Source organism: Heterodontus francisci, chromosome 14 (genome assembly GCF_036365525.1).
Source record: "Heterodontus francisci isolate sHetFra1 chromosome 14, sHetFra1.hap1, whole genome shotgun sequence".
NCBI classification, from domain to species: Eukaryota; Metazoa; Chordata; class Chondrichthyes; order Heterodontiformes; family Heterodontidae; genus Heterodontus; species Heterodontus francisci.
This window is the reverse complement of record NC_090384.1, coordinates 38,242,877-38,260,995: the sequence shown is the minus strand read 5'-3', so window position 1 is coordinate 38,260,995 and position 18,119 is coordinate 38,242,877. Positions and strand designations below refer to the sequence as shown.

Sequence of the window (18,119 nt, the reverse complement as noted above, 5' to 3'; positions counted from 1 at the left end):
TACAAGAATGTCACCAGGGCTTGAAAGTTGCAGCCATGAGGAAAGATTGGATAGGCTAGGGTTGCTTTCCTTAGAACAGAGGCGGCGGAGGGGTGACTTAATTGAGGTACACAAAATTATGATGAGTTGACAGGAAGGACCCGTTTCCCCCAGTGGAGCAGTCAATTACCAGGGGGCACAGATTTAAGGTAAAAGCAAAATACTGCAGATGCTGGAAATCTGAAATAAAAAATAAGAAATGCTGGAAACACTCAGCAGGTCTGGCAGCACCTTTGGAGAGAGAAGCTGAGTTAATGTTTCAGGTCAGCGACCCTTCATCAGAACTGACAAATATTAGAAATGTAAAAGGTTTTAAGCAAGTAAAGTAGGGGGTGGGGCAAGGGATAACAAAAGAGGTGTTGACAGGACTAGGTCACAGAGAATAACTGACCAGAAGGGCATGGAACAAAGGCAAACGATATGTTAATGGTGTGCTGAAAGACAAAGCGTTAGTACAGAGAGGGTGTGAATTGACTGCAAAGCAAAAACATTAACATTTTTTTAAAAAAAGAGCTCGCATTGATGTTCGCTAGAACACTGTAGCAATCCCAGGACAGAGATGTGAGCATGACAGCGTGGGTGGGGGGGGCCTTGAAATGGCAAGCAACCAGAAGCTCAGTGTCATGCTTTCGGACTGAGCTGAGGTGTTCCACAAAACGATCAGCAAATCTGCGTTTGGTCTCTTCAATGTACAGACGACCACACATTGTGAGCAGCGAATACAGTATACTAAATTGAAAGTACAAGTAAATCACTGCTTCACCTGAAAGGAGTGTTTGGGGCCTTGGACAGTGAGGAGAGGGGAGGTAAATGGGCAGGTATTACACCTCCTGCGATTTCAGGGGAAGCTGCCGTGGGAAGGGGACAAGGTGGTGGGGCTAATGGAGGGGTGGACGAGGGTGTCGCAGAGGGAACAATCCCTTCGGAATGCTGACAGGGGAAGGGAGGGGAAGATGCTTTTGGTAGTGGCATAACGCTGAATGTGGCTTAAGTGACTGAGGATGATCCTTTGGATCTGGAGGCTGGTGGGGTGGAAAGTGAGGACAAGGGGAACCCTGTCGTGGTTCTGGAAGGGAGGGGAAGGGGTGAGGGTAGAGGTGCTGGAAATGGGACGGACACGGTTGAGGGCCCTGTCAACCACAGTTGGGGGGAATCCTCGCTTGAGGAAAAAGGAAGACATATCAGAAGCACTGTCGTGGAAGATTGCATCATCAGAGCAGATGCATCAGAGATGGAGAAACAGGGAGAATGGAATGGAGTCCTTACGGGAGACAGGATGTGAAGAAGTGTAGTCGAGGTAGCTGTGGGAGTCGGTGGGCTTATAATGAATATTAGCAGCCAGCCTATCCCCAGAAATGGAGACAGAGAAGTCAAGGAAGCGAAGGGAAGTGTCGGAGATGGACCATGTAAAAGTGAGAGAAGGGCGGAAATTAGAAGCAAAGTTGATAAAGTTTTCTAGTTCCGGGCAGGAGCAGGAAACGGCACCGTTACAGTCATCAATGTACCAGAAAAAGGTGATTGGGAGAAGGATTAGAGGGGATATGAGGAATAACTTCTCATCCAGACAGTGATGGGTGTCTGGAATTCACTACCCGGATTGATGGTGGAGGCAGAAACCCTCAACTCATTTAAAAGGTATCTGGACAATGCACCTGAAGTGCTGTAGCCTGCAAGGCTACAGACCAGGTGCTGGAAGGTGGGATTAGATTGGGCAGCTAGTTTTTTTCAGCCCACGCAGACACAACGGGCTGAAAGGCCTCCTTCCATGCTGTAAACTTTTCTCTGGTTCCATGGTCTGTAATATTTGGGTACTACTGCAAATGTCAAGAATTTTGCATAACTAAGTTGAACTGGTGAGATAAATGTGGACAAGTCTCAACTTCTAAGCCATTTAACCTGCACTGATGTTTACAACAACTTTTCATTACATCGGTCATTGACATCTGCCTCTCTACCCACATCCCTCACTTTCAAGGGCAAAGATATTATATGTGACCTCTAGCACACAAGCATGTATAGATCTCAAGCTGAAACCTTAAACTATATTTACTATCTTTTTCCACAAATCTTCTCTTACAATGCTATATTACCAACTAAATTCCAGGCTGACAGCAAGGGAATGAGAAGTAAATGGTTAAGGAAGAATGGCAAGGGCAATTATTGGTGGAAAAAAAACCTGGAAATAGATTCCATCCAAGAGTCTGTTTGAAGCCACTGCAATCCAGCAACACACAAGAGCGAAATCATCCAATTGGCATCTGAGATGTCTTGCCATATAATTTTTGGACTTGGAATTGGAAAGCTTGCATAGAAATGATCAAAAAGATCAGCCAGTTCTGTCTTCATAAATTATCTTCTGCAAATCTTTTCCTGATTTTCTTTACACTAAAAATTTAATGATTATTACTATTTAAAAAGGAACAGCAATGCATACTCCACCTGCCTACCTTACTTTACAATTACATAAATAAAATACTGTGGATACTGGAAATAAAAACAGAAAATGCTAGAAATACTCAGCAGGTCAGGCAGAATCTGTGAAGAGGGAAACAGTTAATGTTTCAAGTCAGTGACCTTTCATCCAAATTCTTTTAATTGCTTTACAATTACCCTGCCTTCTCTGCTGAAGGTGCCAGTTTGTGCTAGCGTATGGTTCTGCAGCAGTGCCTTTTTCTGTGCCTCACCCAACTGGCTATGCTTTGCCTGCGAGCTCAGACAGTAAAGGCCAGAAGCCGTTGAGCTACAGAGGCCATCACACCTATTCTCACCTGAAGGCCATACACGTGTACTTTCCATGAGAAGTTACTGGCTCGCAATGAAGTGCCAATAAAGCTGGTTAACATTTTGTCTCTCAGAGGCAGAGCTCAAATAGTGAGGCTTCTTTTATAACTAGTGGAGCTTGTATTGATGTTTCCTCAGTGTTCTTGCTATTTTGGATTGTATTAAAGGTAGAATGTAGTAGGTTCTTCTTGGCTCTCCTCCTCCTCCCAATTCATGTTGGCATGCCTCATTTACTGTTCCTATCCCCTCCCCAAATTTCTGCTGGTGTGCTTCTCTCCCTTCAAGGTCGCATATTCCTACCCCTTCCTACCGTTCACTCCAGCATTTTTCTGCCCCACAGCCTACGTCATGCCGCTGCTCTTAAAGATCAAACCCACCTGCACACTGGGGTAGGCTTTCCCAATCTGATGGAATCAGGATTTCCCCAGCTCCCAATTCATGCTCAATTGACAATGTTTATTGTCAACTGGTAGATGGTTTCATTCAGTGTCACATCTGATCATCTTTGTTTCCTTTGGGGGCATGCATAGTTTGATCCATGAGCAAAACAGCAGAACCACAAGGTAGGAGCAAGGCGCTGTGTAGCTGACAGCAGAGTTGGGACCATTATAATTGACCACATGGGATGGCCTCAATTAAGTGCAGAAGGCTTTGAATGCATACGATTTTCATTATTAAATGCAGACAAGTGGATATTGTCTCTAAAGGGCTAACAATGCATGGAAAGCAGGTTTCATGCATCTGTAGAGCTGTATCAGCTTAGATTTTGAAGTAGTTAGCCGTTGAAGTGGGTTGCTTACGCAGAGGAATAGTGCATGTTGATGGGAGACTGAAAGCTGGGGTAGAAGAGAATGTTAAGTTAAAACAAACCCTCTGGAAAAGAGAATTAATGTAAAACACGCTTCAGATACTAGCAGGCAAAGCAGATGATGCAATCCAAATGCCAGTGTTGGTCTAGTGCCCATTCAAGCTCAGCAGCCCATGTCCTCTTTTTCTCTTTTACTGGATACAATAGATAACATGCACATTAAAAAGGTCCTTCAAATTTTAAGTTGAGTAACAAAATCATTGGAACTTGCAAGAGCTTTCACACTTATGAGGTTCAGGAACCTAACCCATGATTTATCTACATCAAGCAGGGTCAACTTGACTAATAGCTAATGCCAGCTGGCAGTAACCTGGTAGCTTACATCTTGGGAAAGCTTTAAAAAAAAAAGCAAAATACTGCAGATGCTGGAAATCTGAAATAAAAACAAGAAATGCTGGAAATACTCAGCATCTGTGGAGGGAAAAGGAGAGGTAACGTTTCAGGTCAGTGACTTTTCATCAGAAAGGTCTCTGATAAAAGTCACTGACCTGAAACGTTAACTCTGCTTCTCTCTCCATAAAATCTGTCAGACCTGCTGAGTATTTCCAGCATTTCTTGTTCTTATTTTGGGAAAGCTTGATGGATTAAGCACTGATAAAGCTGCACCTGGTCTTTCTGAAATGAACCAGCACATAACCATAAGTGTTTAATAGGCTTGTGCCTTAGTCTTTCTTGATGAGTAAAACAAGACTTGCATTTATATAGCATCTTTCACAACCTCAGGATATTTCAAAGCACTTTACAGCCAATGAAGTTCTTTTGTAATGTAGTAGCAGTTATACTGTACAACTTCTCAACTCTGGTATTGTCCTGGTGAAACTTTTTTAGCACCCTCACCAGTGATGCTATATTCTTATTCTTTATACAATGGAGGCTAGAACTGTGCACAATACTCATGGTCTCCTGAGCTTCTTTGAGAAAGTAGCAATGTAAGCTGAAAGATAAATCCTACAATGGGTGTTATGTACTTAAACTACCAAAATGTGTTTGATAAAAGTTTCACAAGACAGGTTACTAATTAGGTTCACTGCTCTGGAGATTCAGGCAATATGTTGGTATGGAAAATAAACTGGATGTAAAGGATAGAAAAGAACGGGTACTGGTTTGAGGGGTAATGTGAGGGTTGGGGAGGGCAGATGGAGGAGTATTGAATAGGGTGCTCTGGACCAGAGTTGAGACTCCCACTATTTGTAATTTACATTAATAAACTTGGATTCAGAAACTCAATGCAAATTGGCAGATATCAAACTCTGAGGAGCTATAGATCAAAGGAGGCCACTCAAATTACAGAATGAGTTAACAAAAATGTGAGTCGGCAAAGGAAATTTAACGCCGACAAAAGTAAAGTATTGCATATAGGAAGGAGAAATGGCAAAAATTATACTCCGTGAATGGTGCTAAAAAGCTAGGGGTGAGGCTGAAAGAGACACAAGAGAATGAGTAGGATCAGTGCTCAACATTCCCAACCAATGCAAAGCAGCAACAGGATTGGAATTTCCTTCCCAAAACAGGAGGACACAATTCTGAGTAAGTCATGATGAACTGTACGGCCTTCTGGTCAGATAACACCTTGGTTATGTCTGTCTAATTGCCAAGAAACAAGGGAGATGCTCAAGTTCTGGAGCTGGTGCAGAGAACTATGAGGCTCATCCCTGGTTTCAGGGATCTGAAATGGGAGGTCTCTTGGCATTTCTTCGTGGACAAAGATTTTGTGAAGGTTGTAGTCATTGATTGCAGACCCGTAGGTGGCTAGTCAGGCCTATCTGTGACCAGCAGATTCTCCAACAGCGGGCACAAGTGAAGGTGTAGTTGCTGCTGGGGGCAATTGGATCTATCCTTCTCCTCCTTTTCGCTTTCATGCTGGTCCTTCGCTCAGTCTCAAAGGGGTCTGCAGCCCTCCTAATATAGCATCTCCAGGCATCGTGATCTATGGCCTGCACTTCCAACTGGTGATGGTTGATGTGGCACACAGAGAGGGACTTCTTCAAGTTGTCCTTGAAATGTTTGCAAGGAGCCCCTCTGTTCCTTTTACCCATGGTCAACTCTCCATACAACACAATCTTGGGCAGGCAACTGTCATCCATCCAGGCAACATGACCCGCCAATGCAGTTGGCTTTGCAGGAGGATGGCCTCGATGCTGGTGATGTTGGCTGCTTCCAGAACTTCAATGGTTGTGATATGGTCCTGCCAGCGGATCTTGAGGATGCTGTGGAGGCCACGGTGATGGAAGCACTTTAGAAGGCATACATGACAGCGGTATAGGACCCATGACTCAGCGGCATACAGAAGGGTGGTGAGGACTATGGCTTTGTACACTTTGAGTTTGGTTTGTGCTCTGAGGCTGTGGTTGCTCCACACACATTTGTACAGTCTGCCAAATATTCGGTTTGCTTTTGAAAGCCTATTGTCCACTTCCTTGTCTATGGTGGCATCAAATGAGATGATGCCCCCCAAATAAGTAAATTGCTTGATGGCATTCAGCTCGGTTCCCTCGATGACCATATTTGGTCGATATTCTTCTTGGGATGCAGGCAGATGCAGGACTTCAGTTTTTTTTTTAAAAACGGATTTTTAGTCTGAAGTGTTGTGCCGGCTCAGAAAAATGTGTTATAGGTTGCAGTCTGACTGACTGTGGGCCAGGAGAGCACAGACATCAGCAGAAAGTTCATGGATTAGTTTTTTTTAATCTTTGTGTGAACCTGAAGACGTCGGAGGTTGAAAAGGCCTCCGTCAGTCCAGAAGTGTACGTAAACTCCCTTAAGGTCTCCCGTTGCCTGCTGCAACATCATGCTGAAAAAGATGAATAGAGTCGGGGCCGGCACTCATCCCTGCTTCACGCCACTGGAGATATGGAAGGGACACGAGAGGTCGCTGTTTTGCTTGACTTGTCCGTACTGATTTTCATGAAACTGCTTCATCATGGCCAGGAACCTGGGTGGGCTTCCAAGTTTTTCCAAAGTCGATCTCTGCTTACAGTGTCGAATGCCTTGGTGAGGTCTACGAAAGTGATGTACAAGCCTTTGTTTTGCTCCTGACACTTCTGAGTGCAAATACTATGTCTGTGGTGCCTTGGTTTTCTCTGAAACCACACTGGCTCTCTGGGAGGTTTCCTTCCGCAATGGTAGGCGCAAGCCTGTTCAGAAGTATTCTAGCCAGGATCTTCCCAGCAATAGAAAGGAGGGTGATCCCACTGTAGTTGATTTTTGTCCTTGGTTTTTGTACAAGGCGATGATAATGGCATCACAAAGATCCCATGGAATCCTGTCCAGTTTCCAGCAGGCCAAGAAAAACTCATGGAGCTTGGTGTATAGAGCAGGGCCACCATGCTTCGGGCGCAATTCCATCGGCACAGGGGGCTTTGTTGTTCTTCATCTGGTTGATGATGGTCACAGTTTCCTCCAGAGTTGGGCTCTCATCCAGTTCTTCTTCGATAAGCTGTTGCTGGATGCAATTGATGGCAGTATCATGCACTGTGCACTTAGCACCAAAGAGAGTTTCAAAGCGCTCTGACCAGCGATCCAGGACTGACCCTTAGTAAGCGTGTCGGGTCTGGCCATCGGTGCTCTTCAGGGAGCTTTGGGTTTGATGTGCTGGTCCATAGACAGATTTTAGTGCTTCATAGAAACTTATGTTGCCAGTATCAGCATACAGTTGAGTTTTTTCCACAAGTGCAATCCACCAGTCATTTTGGACGTTTCTCAATTTACATTGAAGGGTGCTGCATGCTTGACGATAGGCTGTCTTTTTCTCTTGCCTGGCCGGCTGAGCCAGGTGAACCTGATGAGCTGACCTTTTTGTTTTTAGCACATCTTGAATGGTCATTTTCATCAAACCAGTCCCTATTCTTTTTGGTGCTGGGTCCAATGATCTCGTTGGAAGTATCCAGTACTACAGCTTTGATGTGTTCCCAGAGTTCTTCTGGAGTAGAATCAGCAGTGAGACCAGTCTAGTCTGTAAGGTTGATTGATAACTATCTCTGCAAGTGGCTTAGTGGTAGCATCCCTGCCTTTAAATCATGAGGATGCAATGTTCAATCCCCATTCCAGATGAAACCAGTGGCTTGAAGTGAGAGGTAAAACTGGAGAATTGGGGTAGATTGCCAATTTGTCACCTTGGCATAGAAATGCCATTGTAGATCAGCCACCAGATATAGAAACTGCCCATTTTAATTTTCATTGACTTGAAATCTACCCCTTCGGATTTTTAGCCTGGAAAGGAGGTATCTTAGAGATCTAAGAGATAGCAAATAGCATGGAAAATATTATTTTGGGTTATTACTTTAAATAAGACAGTTGGAGTAGGGAAAAGGAATTTGCTTCAAACAGGTAAAAGGTAACCAGGATAGATGGTGGGAAGCTCTTATTCATGCAGTTAACATCAGTTTGAATGGAGCAAAACCCTGGAATTAATTAACAATTAGATGCAGCAGTTGGCCGGGGGGGGGGCGGGTGCTGTTGTGAGAAGGAGGGGCTGAAATGTAGAGTTGCTCTGTCTGGACGAAGCAAGTTGGGCCAATAGCCTTCCTCATCCTTAAGGATCTTGTGACGGATCGCAGCACACCTTACCCGAGACTGCTAATGCTCACATTCTGAGGAGAACTTTCTTAATGACTATGATTAATCTGTCCGAACAAACAGAGTTTTCTCTTGTACGGTGTTTGTTAACTCCAGCTGTATCTCTATGAGCAGCAACACTGTCGCTGCGTCATGCTCTGGTCTAGTTGACCTACCTATAGCTCCTATTTATGTCATTCCATGTTATGATGACAGGAAAGCTCTGTACAGGAAGATTTCTCAACATCCTCTGACTATCCCGAGCCCAAAGTCACAAAGTTCCAATGCAGCAAATACTACAGTCAATAGCTCATCCAAGAAAAAAATACATAAATTTGTCTCAATTATGTATTTAACAAATATATGTTTATATCTGCTGTTCTTACCCAGTCTGGCCTATATGTGATTCCAGATCCAGAGAAATGTGGTTGTCTTCCGTAATTGCCTTCTGAAATGGCCTAGCAAGCCAATTAGTTGCACCAAACCGTGAAGAAAAAGTGTAAAAATAAAAGTGGACTGATAGCTCAGCTTCAACCGAGGCACCAGATCCAGACGTGACAGAGACACACCCAGCCCAGTTAATACTGCAAAGCCCTTCTCACTAACATTTGGGGGCTTGTACTAAAATTGGGATAGTTGCTCCACACAATAGTCAAGTAATAGCCTGACATAATCATACTTTCAGCCAGTGCCCCAGACTCCTTCATCACTATCCCTGTCCCAATGGCAGGAAAAACCCATGAGTGCTGCTGGAATAGTGATGTGCAGTCAAGATGGAGCAACACTAGGATTCCTCAGCATTCACATCGGATCTCATGAAATCTCATGGCATCAGGTCAAACATGGGCAAGGAAACCTCTGGCTGATTACCACCCAAGACCCTTCCTCTGCTGAAAAATAGTACTCCTCCATGTTGAACACTACTTGGAAGAAGCACTGAGAGTAGCAATGGCACAGAATGTACTCTGCGCGGGGGACTTTAACATCTATCATCAAGAGTGGTTCAGTAGCACCACTACTGACCAAGCCAGCCAAGTCCTGAAGGACACAGTCACTCTACCATTACAATCAAGCCAGGGGACCAACCCTGGTTCAATGTGTATAGGAGAGCATGCCATGAGAAGCACCAGACATACCTAAAAGAAAAGTGCCAACCTGGTGAAGGTACAACACAGAACTACATGCATGCTAAATAGTGGAAGTAGCATGTTATAGATAGATATATGTGATCCCACAACCAATGAATCAGATCAAAAGCCTGAAGTCCTGCCACATCCAGTTGTGAATGGTGGACAGTTAAACAACGAACAGGAGGAAAAGGCTGCATGAATATCCCTGTCCTCAATGATGGCAGAGCTCAACTTGTCAGTGCAAAAGACAAAGCTGAAATGTTTGTGACCACCTTCAGCCAGAAGTGCTGACCAATCTAAGCCTCCTCCTGAGGTCCCTACCTTCACAGAAGCCAGTCTTCAACCAATTCAATTCACTCACTTGATATCAAGTAAATTTGGAGGGCTTGAGTTATAAAGAGAGATTGGATAGGCTGGCTCTGTTTTACCTGGAGCGAAGGAGGCTGAGAGGGGACATGATAGAGGTATATAAAATTAATGAGAAGCATAGATAGGGTAGATAGCCAGAGTCTGTTTCCCATGGTAGGGGTGACTAAAACTAGAGGGCATAGATTTAAGGTGAGAGGGAGGAGGTTTAAAGGGGATCAAAGGGGTAAATCATTCACACAAAGAATAGTGGGTATCTGGAATGAGCTGCCAGAGGTGGAGGAGGAGGCTGGAATAGTAGCAGCATTTAAGAGGCATCTGGACAGGTACTTGAATGAGCAAGGCATAGAGGGATATGAAATCAATGCAGGCAGATGGGATTAGTATAGATAGGCATTATGGTCGGCATGGACACGGTGGGCCGAAGGGCCTGTTTCTATGCTGAACGACTCTATGAATCTAATGGCTGAGTGCACTGTATAGAGCAAAGATGATGGATCCCAACAATATTCTAGCTATAGTTTTGAAGACTCATGCTCCAAAAATAGCCGCACCTTAAGTCAAGCTGTTCCAGTACAACTACAACACTGGCATCTACCAAACTATGTGGAAAATTGCCCAGGAATGACTTGTCCATAAAAAGCAGAATAAATCCAATCCAACCAATTACCACCCCATCAGGATTTTCCTTATTCATTCATGGGATGTGGTATCGCTGGTAGGGCAGCATTTATTGTCCATTCCTAATTGCCCTCAAGGTGGTGGAGAGCCATTTTCTTGAATACAACTGAATGGCTTCCTCGGCCATTTCAGAAGACAGTTAAGAGTCAACTACAATGCTGTAAGCCTGGAATCACATTTCGGCTAAATCACGTATATTTCCGTCCCTCAAAAGCATTAGTAAACTGGATGGATTTTTACAAACATCTTATAGTTTCATGGTTACCATTACTAATTCTAGCTTTTAATTCGAGACTTACTTTAAAAAAAAAAGAATTTAAATTCTCCAGCTCCCATGGTGAGATTTGAACTCATGTCTCCAGATCATCAGTTTAGGTCTCTGAATTACTAGTCCAGTAACACAGGAACAGGAGTAGGCCATTCAGCCCTTCAAGCCTGCTCTGCCATTTGATAAGATCATGGCTGATCTGACTGTGGTCTCATTTAACTTTCCTGTCTGCCCCCCCATAACACTTATCTATCAAAACTCTAACTCAGCCTTCAATAAATGTAATGATCAAGCCTCCAGTTTTCTGTGGAAGAGAATTCCACAGAACAGCCCTTTGAGACAAAATATTTCTTCTCATATCTGTCTTAAAAGGGAGACCTCTTATTTTTAAACTGTGTCCTGCAGTTCTAGTAAAGTCCAATCTGGTTAGCCTTTCTTCATGAGATAAGTCCTTCATCCCAGGAATGAGTCAAGTGAACCTTCTCTGAACAGCCTCAAATGCAGTTATATCCTTTTTCAAATAAGGAGACCAAACTGTACACAGTACTCCAGATGTGGTGTCACCAAGGCCCTATTCAGCTGCAGTAAAACCTCCCTACTTTTATATGTTCCATTCCCCTTGCAATAAACAACAAATATTCCATTTGTCTTCCTAATCACTTGCTGTATCTGCAAACTAACTTTTTGTGATTCATGCACCAGGACACCCAGGTCCCTCTGTACCACCAAGTTCTGGAATCTCTCACCATTTAAATAGTATACTGCTTTCACATAGAAACACAGAAAATAGGAGTAGGCCATTCAGCCCTTCGAGCCTGCTCCGCCATTCATTATGATCATCCAACGCAGTAACCTGTTCCCGCTTTCCCCCCATATCCTTTGATCCCTTTAGACCCAAGAACTATATCTAACTCCTTCTTGAAAACATGCAATGTTTTGGCCTCAGCTGCTTTCTGTGGTACGGAATTCCACAGGCTCACCACTCTCTGGGTGAAGAAATTTTTCCTCATCTCAGTCCTGAAAGGTTTACCCCTTATCCTTAGACTATAACCCCTGGTTCTGGACTCCTCCACCATCGGGAACATCTACCCTGTCAAGTCCTGTTGAATTTTATAGGTTTCTATGAGATTGCCCCCTCACTCTTCTGAACTCCAGCGAATATAATCCGAGCCAACTCAATCTCTCTTTTCCATTCTTCCTGCCCAAGTGGACAAGTTCACATTTTCCCACATTATGCTTCATCTGCCAAATTTTTGCCCACTCACTTAATCTATCTATATCCCTTCGTAGACTCTTTACCTCTTTTTGACAGCAAAGTAATGCAAGTTGCTTCTGGTGTTTCAGTCTCTGTAAACAATGCTCCTATGCAGTTAACCAGGATTGCAACCAGTCTCACTCTTTGCACGTATAAAGACTGAAAGCCAGGAGTGAAGGAAGTTGTCAGTCATGAATCCTTTTGCAGCAGAATACAGAAATAAAGGACATGTCACTTATCGTTCCTCACACTTGCAGGCTGAGTAGGAGCAGGGGATACTGCCAGTACAGTCCATGTTCAGTTAGCAGTGGATCCAGTGAGTATTGCCAAGAGTGGGGGCCTCCTTTTCTATTCCAAGTGCAGTTACAGTTGGAGGCCAAAGATTCACCAACATTATGATTAATGGCACTTTCATTCTAGTATAACAAGTTTGCAACCTGCATGTGAAATGATGCTCCACAAGGTCATCATCACAATGTTCTCACTTGCATTTTCTTACACACCGTAATGTTTAACTCGAATAAGAAAACCTGTTTTTTTAACCATCTATTCATGATATAGTTGGCTGGTTAGCTTCAATTTGTGTTACTCCAAGCATAGAGTCCTTGGGTTGAGCTAGAATTCATATTCTGTTGATGAGGCAAGGAAAGAGAACATGAGGAAAATCAGATCCACAACGTGGCCATGTATAGCTGCATCACTATGCGACCTATGCGTGATAATAATGGTTAACTACAAAACACACGTTAATTTTGACTTTGGATGACAGTACAAAATGTGCAATATCAGCTCAACTACCCATTGAAGACCTCTCCCAATCATCGTTTATATTTGCCAAGCTATATGCAGCACGTGGTAAAAAGGTATTTTATAAACTTCACAAATTCCCCCCACCCTTGCACCTTGAAAGGAAGCAAAATTAACAAGCTACTGCAGAATAAGGAGGGGAGAAAACTGCTTGTGAAGTTAAATTTTACCATTTATTCTAAAATAAACAAGCAACATTAGATAAGTTCTTGCTTGTAGTAGATTCTATGTGGAAAGTTTCTCTCTGTCCTGTGTATTAAGAATAGCAACGTGCTTTTAAAAAACACTCTCAGGAGTTCATTCGAGTAAAACTATCTTTAGTGATTGTGATCTCACAGACATTCCAAAGAATTATTTTTTTTTAAAATAACATGCACAACCTGAATTAGAGGTTATCAAGTGCATATAGCCCTCATTTCTACTGCTAAGATAAAGAGCTGGATCACACGGAGGTGGTAATGCTTGGGTGTAAGGTTGTTATACTCACATGCTGGAGTACATCCTCTGGCCATTTTGCTGGTTTTGAAGCCGTGTTTTTGCCAAGTCTATTGGGAACACACAGGTGACACCAATTAAGCCTGCAATGCCTCCGTTGATCAGCTTGGCGGGTAAACTGTGAAAAAGAAAAAATAACCTTTTAATTGACTCATTAGGTGTTGCAGTAAGCAGGTAAGATCCATTTACATTCAAATATTGAGATGGTTCCCTTTGTTTTTACACAGCTTACACTGCAGATGTGGTCTTCAGCCTGGAAACAATAGCAATCTGTTTCCACCTGGAAGTAATTTCCATGACGTCGTGTAAACTTCGGCCTGGTGTTTCACTGCAGTTTCAGAGTTTCTTAATTCCCTTAATTACAGAGGCATGCAGAGCACAACAACTGTGCGCAGTGAAGTAAACCAATCGCGCCTCTGGGGGAAAAAAAACATGCTTCACTCAAGCGGTTAAACTCCTGGTTCGATCACTTACTAGTTGCTAAGGAAAGCACATCAACTTTGGGTTCAACACCACATAATTTCCATAAACCCAATATACCTGCGTGCTAGTCACTCCACTGCTTTACTTTTACAATTTTAGTGGGGGGGAAAAAGTCTCTTCAACAAACAGTATGGTCCTTAAAATTAGAGAATGCAAAAACAGGTACAAAGATTAAACTTACACAGTGTATAAAATAACAAAATTATTTCAGTTAGGTAAGGGTATGGAGCTGCAGTGAGCAAAGGGAGTTGAGGTATAGATCAGCCATGATCTCACTGAATAACAAAGCAGGCTCAAGGATTTGAATGGTCAACTCCTGTCCCTATTAATCTGGCAGCCACTTCTACTGATTACAAATAAACAACATTTTACATCTGGATTTTAACAGCCAAAAAAAAACTGTGACATGCTAGGTTGCAGCAGTGTGTGAAAATTTGTAATTTTAACATTTAAAACAAAAATAACCACTTAACATAGTTAATTAATTTCAGTTAAGGGCAGGGGAAAAAGTATGATGATTACAAAAAAAATTCTTTAAAAACAAATCTTGTTTTTTTATTAAAAAAGTTTTCTAACCCCTCAAATATTTCAGACTTCTTTATTTTCCTGAAGCAAAGGAGAACATAGTAGATTTTGTGAATTTACTTTACAGGTTTGCATGGTATTCAGAATCGTTCGGGGTTCAGTTAAGGTTGTAGATATGCTGCAGACAATGTACTGTTTGGATAGGATCGGAATACTTCGATGACAATAGCTGCTGTCCAGCTGGTCGGGAAAATTTCAAGGATCTGGCCTCTATGGGTGGAAACATTTCAACATTGCCCCACAGTGAGCACTGAAATATAGCATGCTGTGATGAAACGTAAAGTTCCTCAACTTAGCCTCAGGAATGTACCTTAACACACCACCCTCACAACCAAAGTCCCACACCAAGTTCAACAAAGCATCTACAACACAAGAGTAGCATTTTTGTTCCCAGCCATCCGTATAACCACTAACTTCAAATTGCATCCTCTCCGAAAGATTTAGTTGTCAAGAAAAACAGTTGTTAGCCTCACATACCATGAGTATTCCAGGTTCAAGTTCCAATCTGTGCTGAGTCAGCTGGTCTCAGCTGAGACAGCAGTTGGGATGCTAAATTTGACTCGTGTTAATAAAATCAAAATTATGCAGATGCTGAAAATCTGAAATAAAAACAAAGTGCTGGAAATACTCAGCAGGCCTGGCAGCACCTCTGGAGGGAGAAACAGAGTTGATGTTTTGAGTCAGAAATGACTTCTTCTGAAGAAGTCATATCCAACTTGAAACGTCAACTCTGTTTCGCTTTCCACAGAGGGCTGCCCGACTGGCTGAGTATTTCCAGCACTTTGTTTTTATTATTGGCACTACAGTTCCCTGGTTAAGAAGCAGTGAAAAAGATGAGCCAGTGTTCACAGAAAAGACGACAGATTTGCATTTATATATAACACCTTTTGCAATCTCAGGATATTCCAAAGCACTTTACAGCCAATGAAGTACTTTTGAAGTGTAGTCACTGTTGTAGGAAATGCAGCAGCCAACTCGAGCACAGCAAGGTCTCACAAACAGAAATGAGATAATGACCAGATAATTAGCATTAGTTATGTTAGTTGAGGGATAAGTATTTGCCAGGATGCTGATGAGAATTTCCATGCTCTACTTTGAAACAAAGCCATGGAATCTTTTACATCCACCAGATGGGGCAGATGGGGCCTTGGTTTAATGTATTATCCAAAAGATAGCATCCCCAACAGCACAGCACTCCCTCAGTACTGAACTGAAGTGTCAGCCCAGATTTTGTGCTCAAATCTCTGGATTTAAATCCACAACCGTCTGACTCAGAAGTGAAAGTGCCCACCTACTGAATCATGGCTGACAAAGGGGATGAAAGGATAAAAGGTTATCAACCTGAAACATTAATTCTCTTTCTCTCGCTATATATGCCGTCAGACCTGCTGAATATTTCCATCATTTTCTGTTTTATTACACAAACTAGCTTTGCATTCCCTGGAATTTCGAAGGCGAAGAGGTGATTTGATACAGAGGGGGTAAGTTAGGTGAAACTATTTCCGCAGGTTGGGAAGTTTAGTACTAGGAGACATAGTCAAAAGTTAGAGTCAGGCTTTTCAGAAGTGAAATCAGGAAACACTTCTACACACAAAGGATGATAGAAGTTGGAACACTCCTCCGGAAGATGCCAGATCAATTGTTAATTTTAAAACGGAGATTGATATTACCTCTGGCTAACAAAAATCCAAGAGATATGAGGGAAAGAGGTTGCAGATCAACCATGATCTCACTGAATGCTGGAACAGGCTCAAGGGGCTAAATGGCCAACTTCATAGTCTTGATGTTTAACCGGTTGCCCCTGCTGAAAAGTACATGAACATCACGCGAAGACAGTTTTGGTCTTGGTGCCCATGCGCTTCCCCCCCACCCCCAATAAAATAACCTGTCACCAATTATCACAAATGAAGAACCCGCTTGGGTGAAATACCAGAGATCAGCACAGGTATAGACCAGAGCAAAGAAAAAACTAACTTGCATTTCTCTAGTGCCTTTTGTTGCCTCAAGACTCCAAAGCACTTTACAGTCAATGAAGTACTTCTGAAGTGAAGTCAGTGTTGTAATATAAGGCAAGTCAATTTCTCCCAAAGAACAAGACAGAAACTTGACAGGGGGCGGGGGGAGTGGAGGAAAGGAGGAGGAGGAGGAGAAGGAGGAAAATTCCAAATTACAGTCAAATCTGAATTGCTCTGGGAACCAGACTGAGGCTGTGCAAATTGTCAGATGACTATGCAGCACATTTATCTGCAGAGGGGGTTTTAACCCTAGTGCAAAAGCTGAAAGGCCATTTTTCTAAGCACTGCAGGGAAAGTGAAAACCACTCTTCCTTGTAAAGTAATGATAATGCAAGCAATCAACGCCATGTGGGAACAATGGTCATTAAACTGACTCCAACTAACCGAAAAGCAGCTAGAGACTGCTTCAACAGAGAGACTGGCTCCGTTACACAGAGCTGCAACTAAAGACTTCTACATTCAAGCTCCAACGTTTAGAGGGAAGAATTCCGAGCCCATAACAGGCATGCCAACACCACTGTCTCATAAATCAAGAGACAAACCTAAAAACCAAGAGATTTGGTATAAAAATCATGTTTTTTTACAAACAAATATAGATTGACAGTTGGTTCATGAACCTCATTATTGACTTATTTAATCTCGAACAGGTCAGAGCTCTTTACAAAAGCTATATTACTGCATCTGAAAATGCTTTACGACAAATTTTTTAAAAATCTTGTTATCACTACATGTGTTAAAGGAGGATATGCTTTCCCACCAAAGTAGGATGACATCACAGAAAGAGGCAATTCGGCGCATTGTGCCTGTGCCAGCTCTTTGGTACAGCTATTCAATTAGTCCCACTCCCCTGCTCATGCCCCCTAGCTCTGCAAGTCTGTTTTCTTTTGCAGGTTACAACTGCAGCTGCTTCCACCATCCTTTCAGGAAATGCATTCCAGATCATGATCATAATTCATGACAGAGAAACGAATAGAAGGATATGCTGATAGAGTTAGATAAAATAAGTTGGGAGGAGGCTTGTGTGGAACATGAACATCAGCATGGACCAGTTGGAGGGAGGGGCGCGAGGGAGGGCATGAGTGCTTGCACATGTACGAGTGAGTGCTTGCAAGCGCGCGAGTGTGTGGGGACAGCGCATGCATGTGTGCACGTGAGAACAAATGCAAGCATGAATGAGTGCAAACGAGTGAGAATGTGCATGCAAACGATAGAGAGATTGCATGCGCGAGAGCAAGCCATAGTGTGCGTGCGTGCAAAAGTGAGCCATGGCGTGAGAGAGCAAGCAATGGCGTGTGAGTGAGTGAGCGATGGCATGCGTGAGCGCAAACATGTGACTGCGTGTGCCTAGCAGAGTAATAGTTGAGCATTATGTTATACTGCCCTTTCTGTTGGGGAGGTGTAAATAAAGACTGCTCAAGAATGGCTTCTTGCTGTGAGTCCACATGTTGGTCACTCAATTAAATACACAACAGAAAGATGGTGATAAAATGGAATTGAATTTTTTTTACATTTCATTTGAGAAATTAAGGTCAGAAGAACATTGTGGAACAATTTTTGGAGCTCCCAAAGTTGATTTTGAAAAGGTTTGGGGCAGATTTGAAAGATATCTCCGTGTCAGTGCATATCGTATTTTTAGTTTCGTCACGGGATGTGAGAGTCGCTGGTTAGGACAGCATTTATTGCCCACCTCTAATTGCCCTTGAGAAGCTGATGGTGTGCCACCTTCATGAACTGCTGTAGTCCATTTGGGGTAGGTACACCCAAAATGCTGTTCGGAAGGGAGTTCCAGGAT

General features: G+C 42.9%; 1 protein-coding gene across 5 annotated transcripts in view; it reads right to left on the bottom strand.

Moving 5' to 3' along the window:
* The window catches only part of slc25a22a (solute carrier family 25 member 22a), a 165,476-nt gene that overhangs the window by 77,661 nt on the left and 69,696 nt on the right, over positions 1–18,119 (bottom strand). For all 5 annotated transcript variants that reach the window (XM_068046031.1, XM_068046035.1, XM_068046033.1 and 2 more), the window contains one exon: positions 13,237–13,362. In XM_068046031.1, coding sequence (XP_067902132.1) covers positions 13,237–13,362 — 126 coding nt within the window. The remainder of the gene's footprint in view (positions 1–13,236; positions 13,363–18,119) is intronic.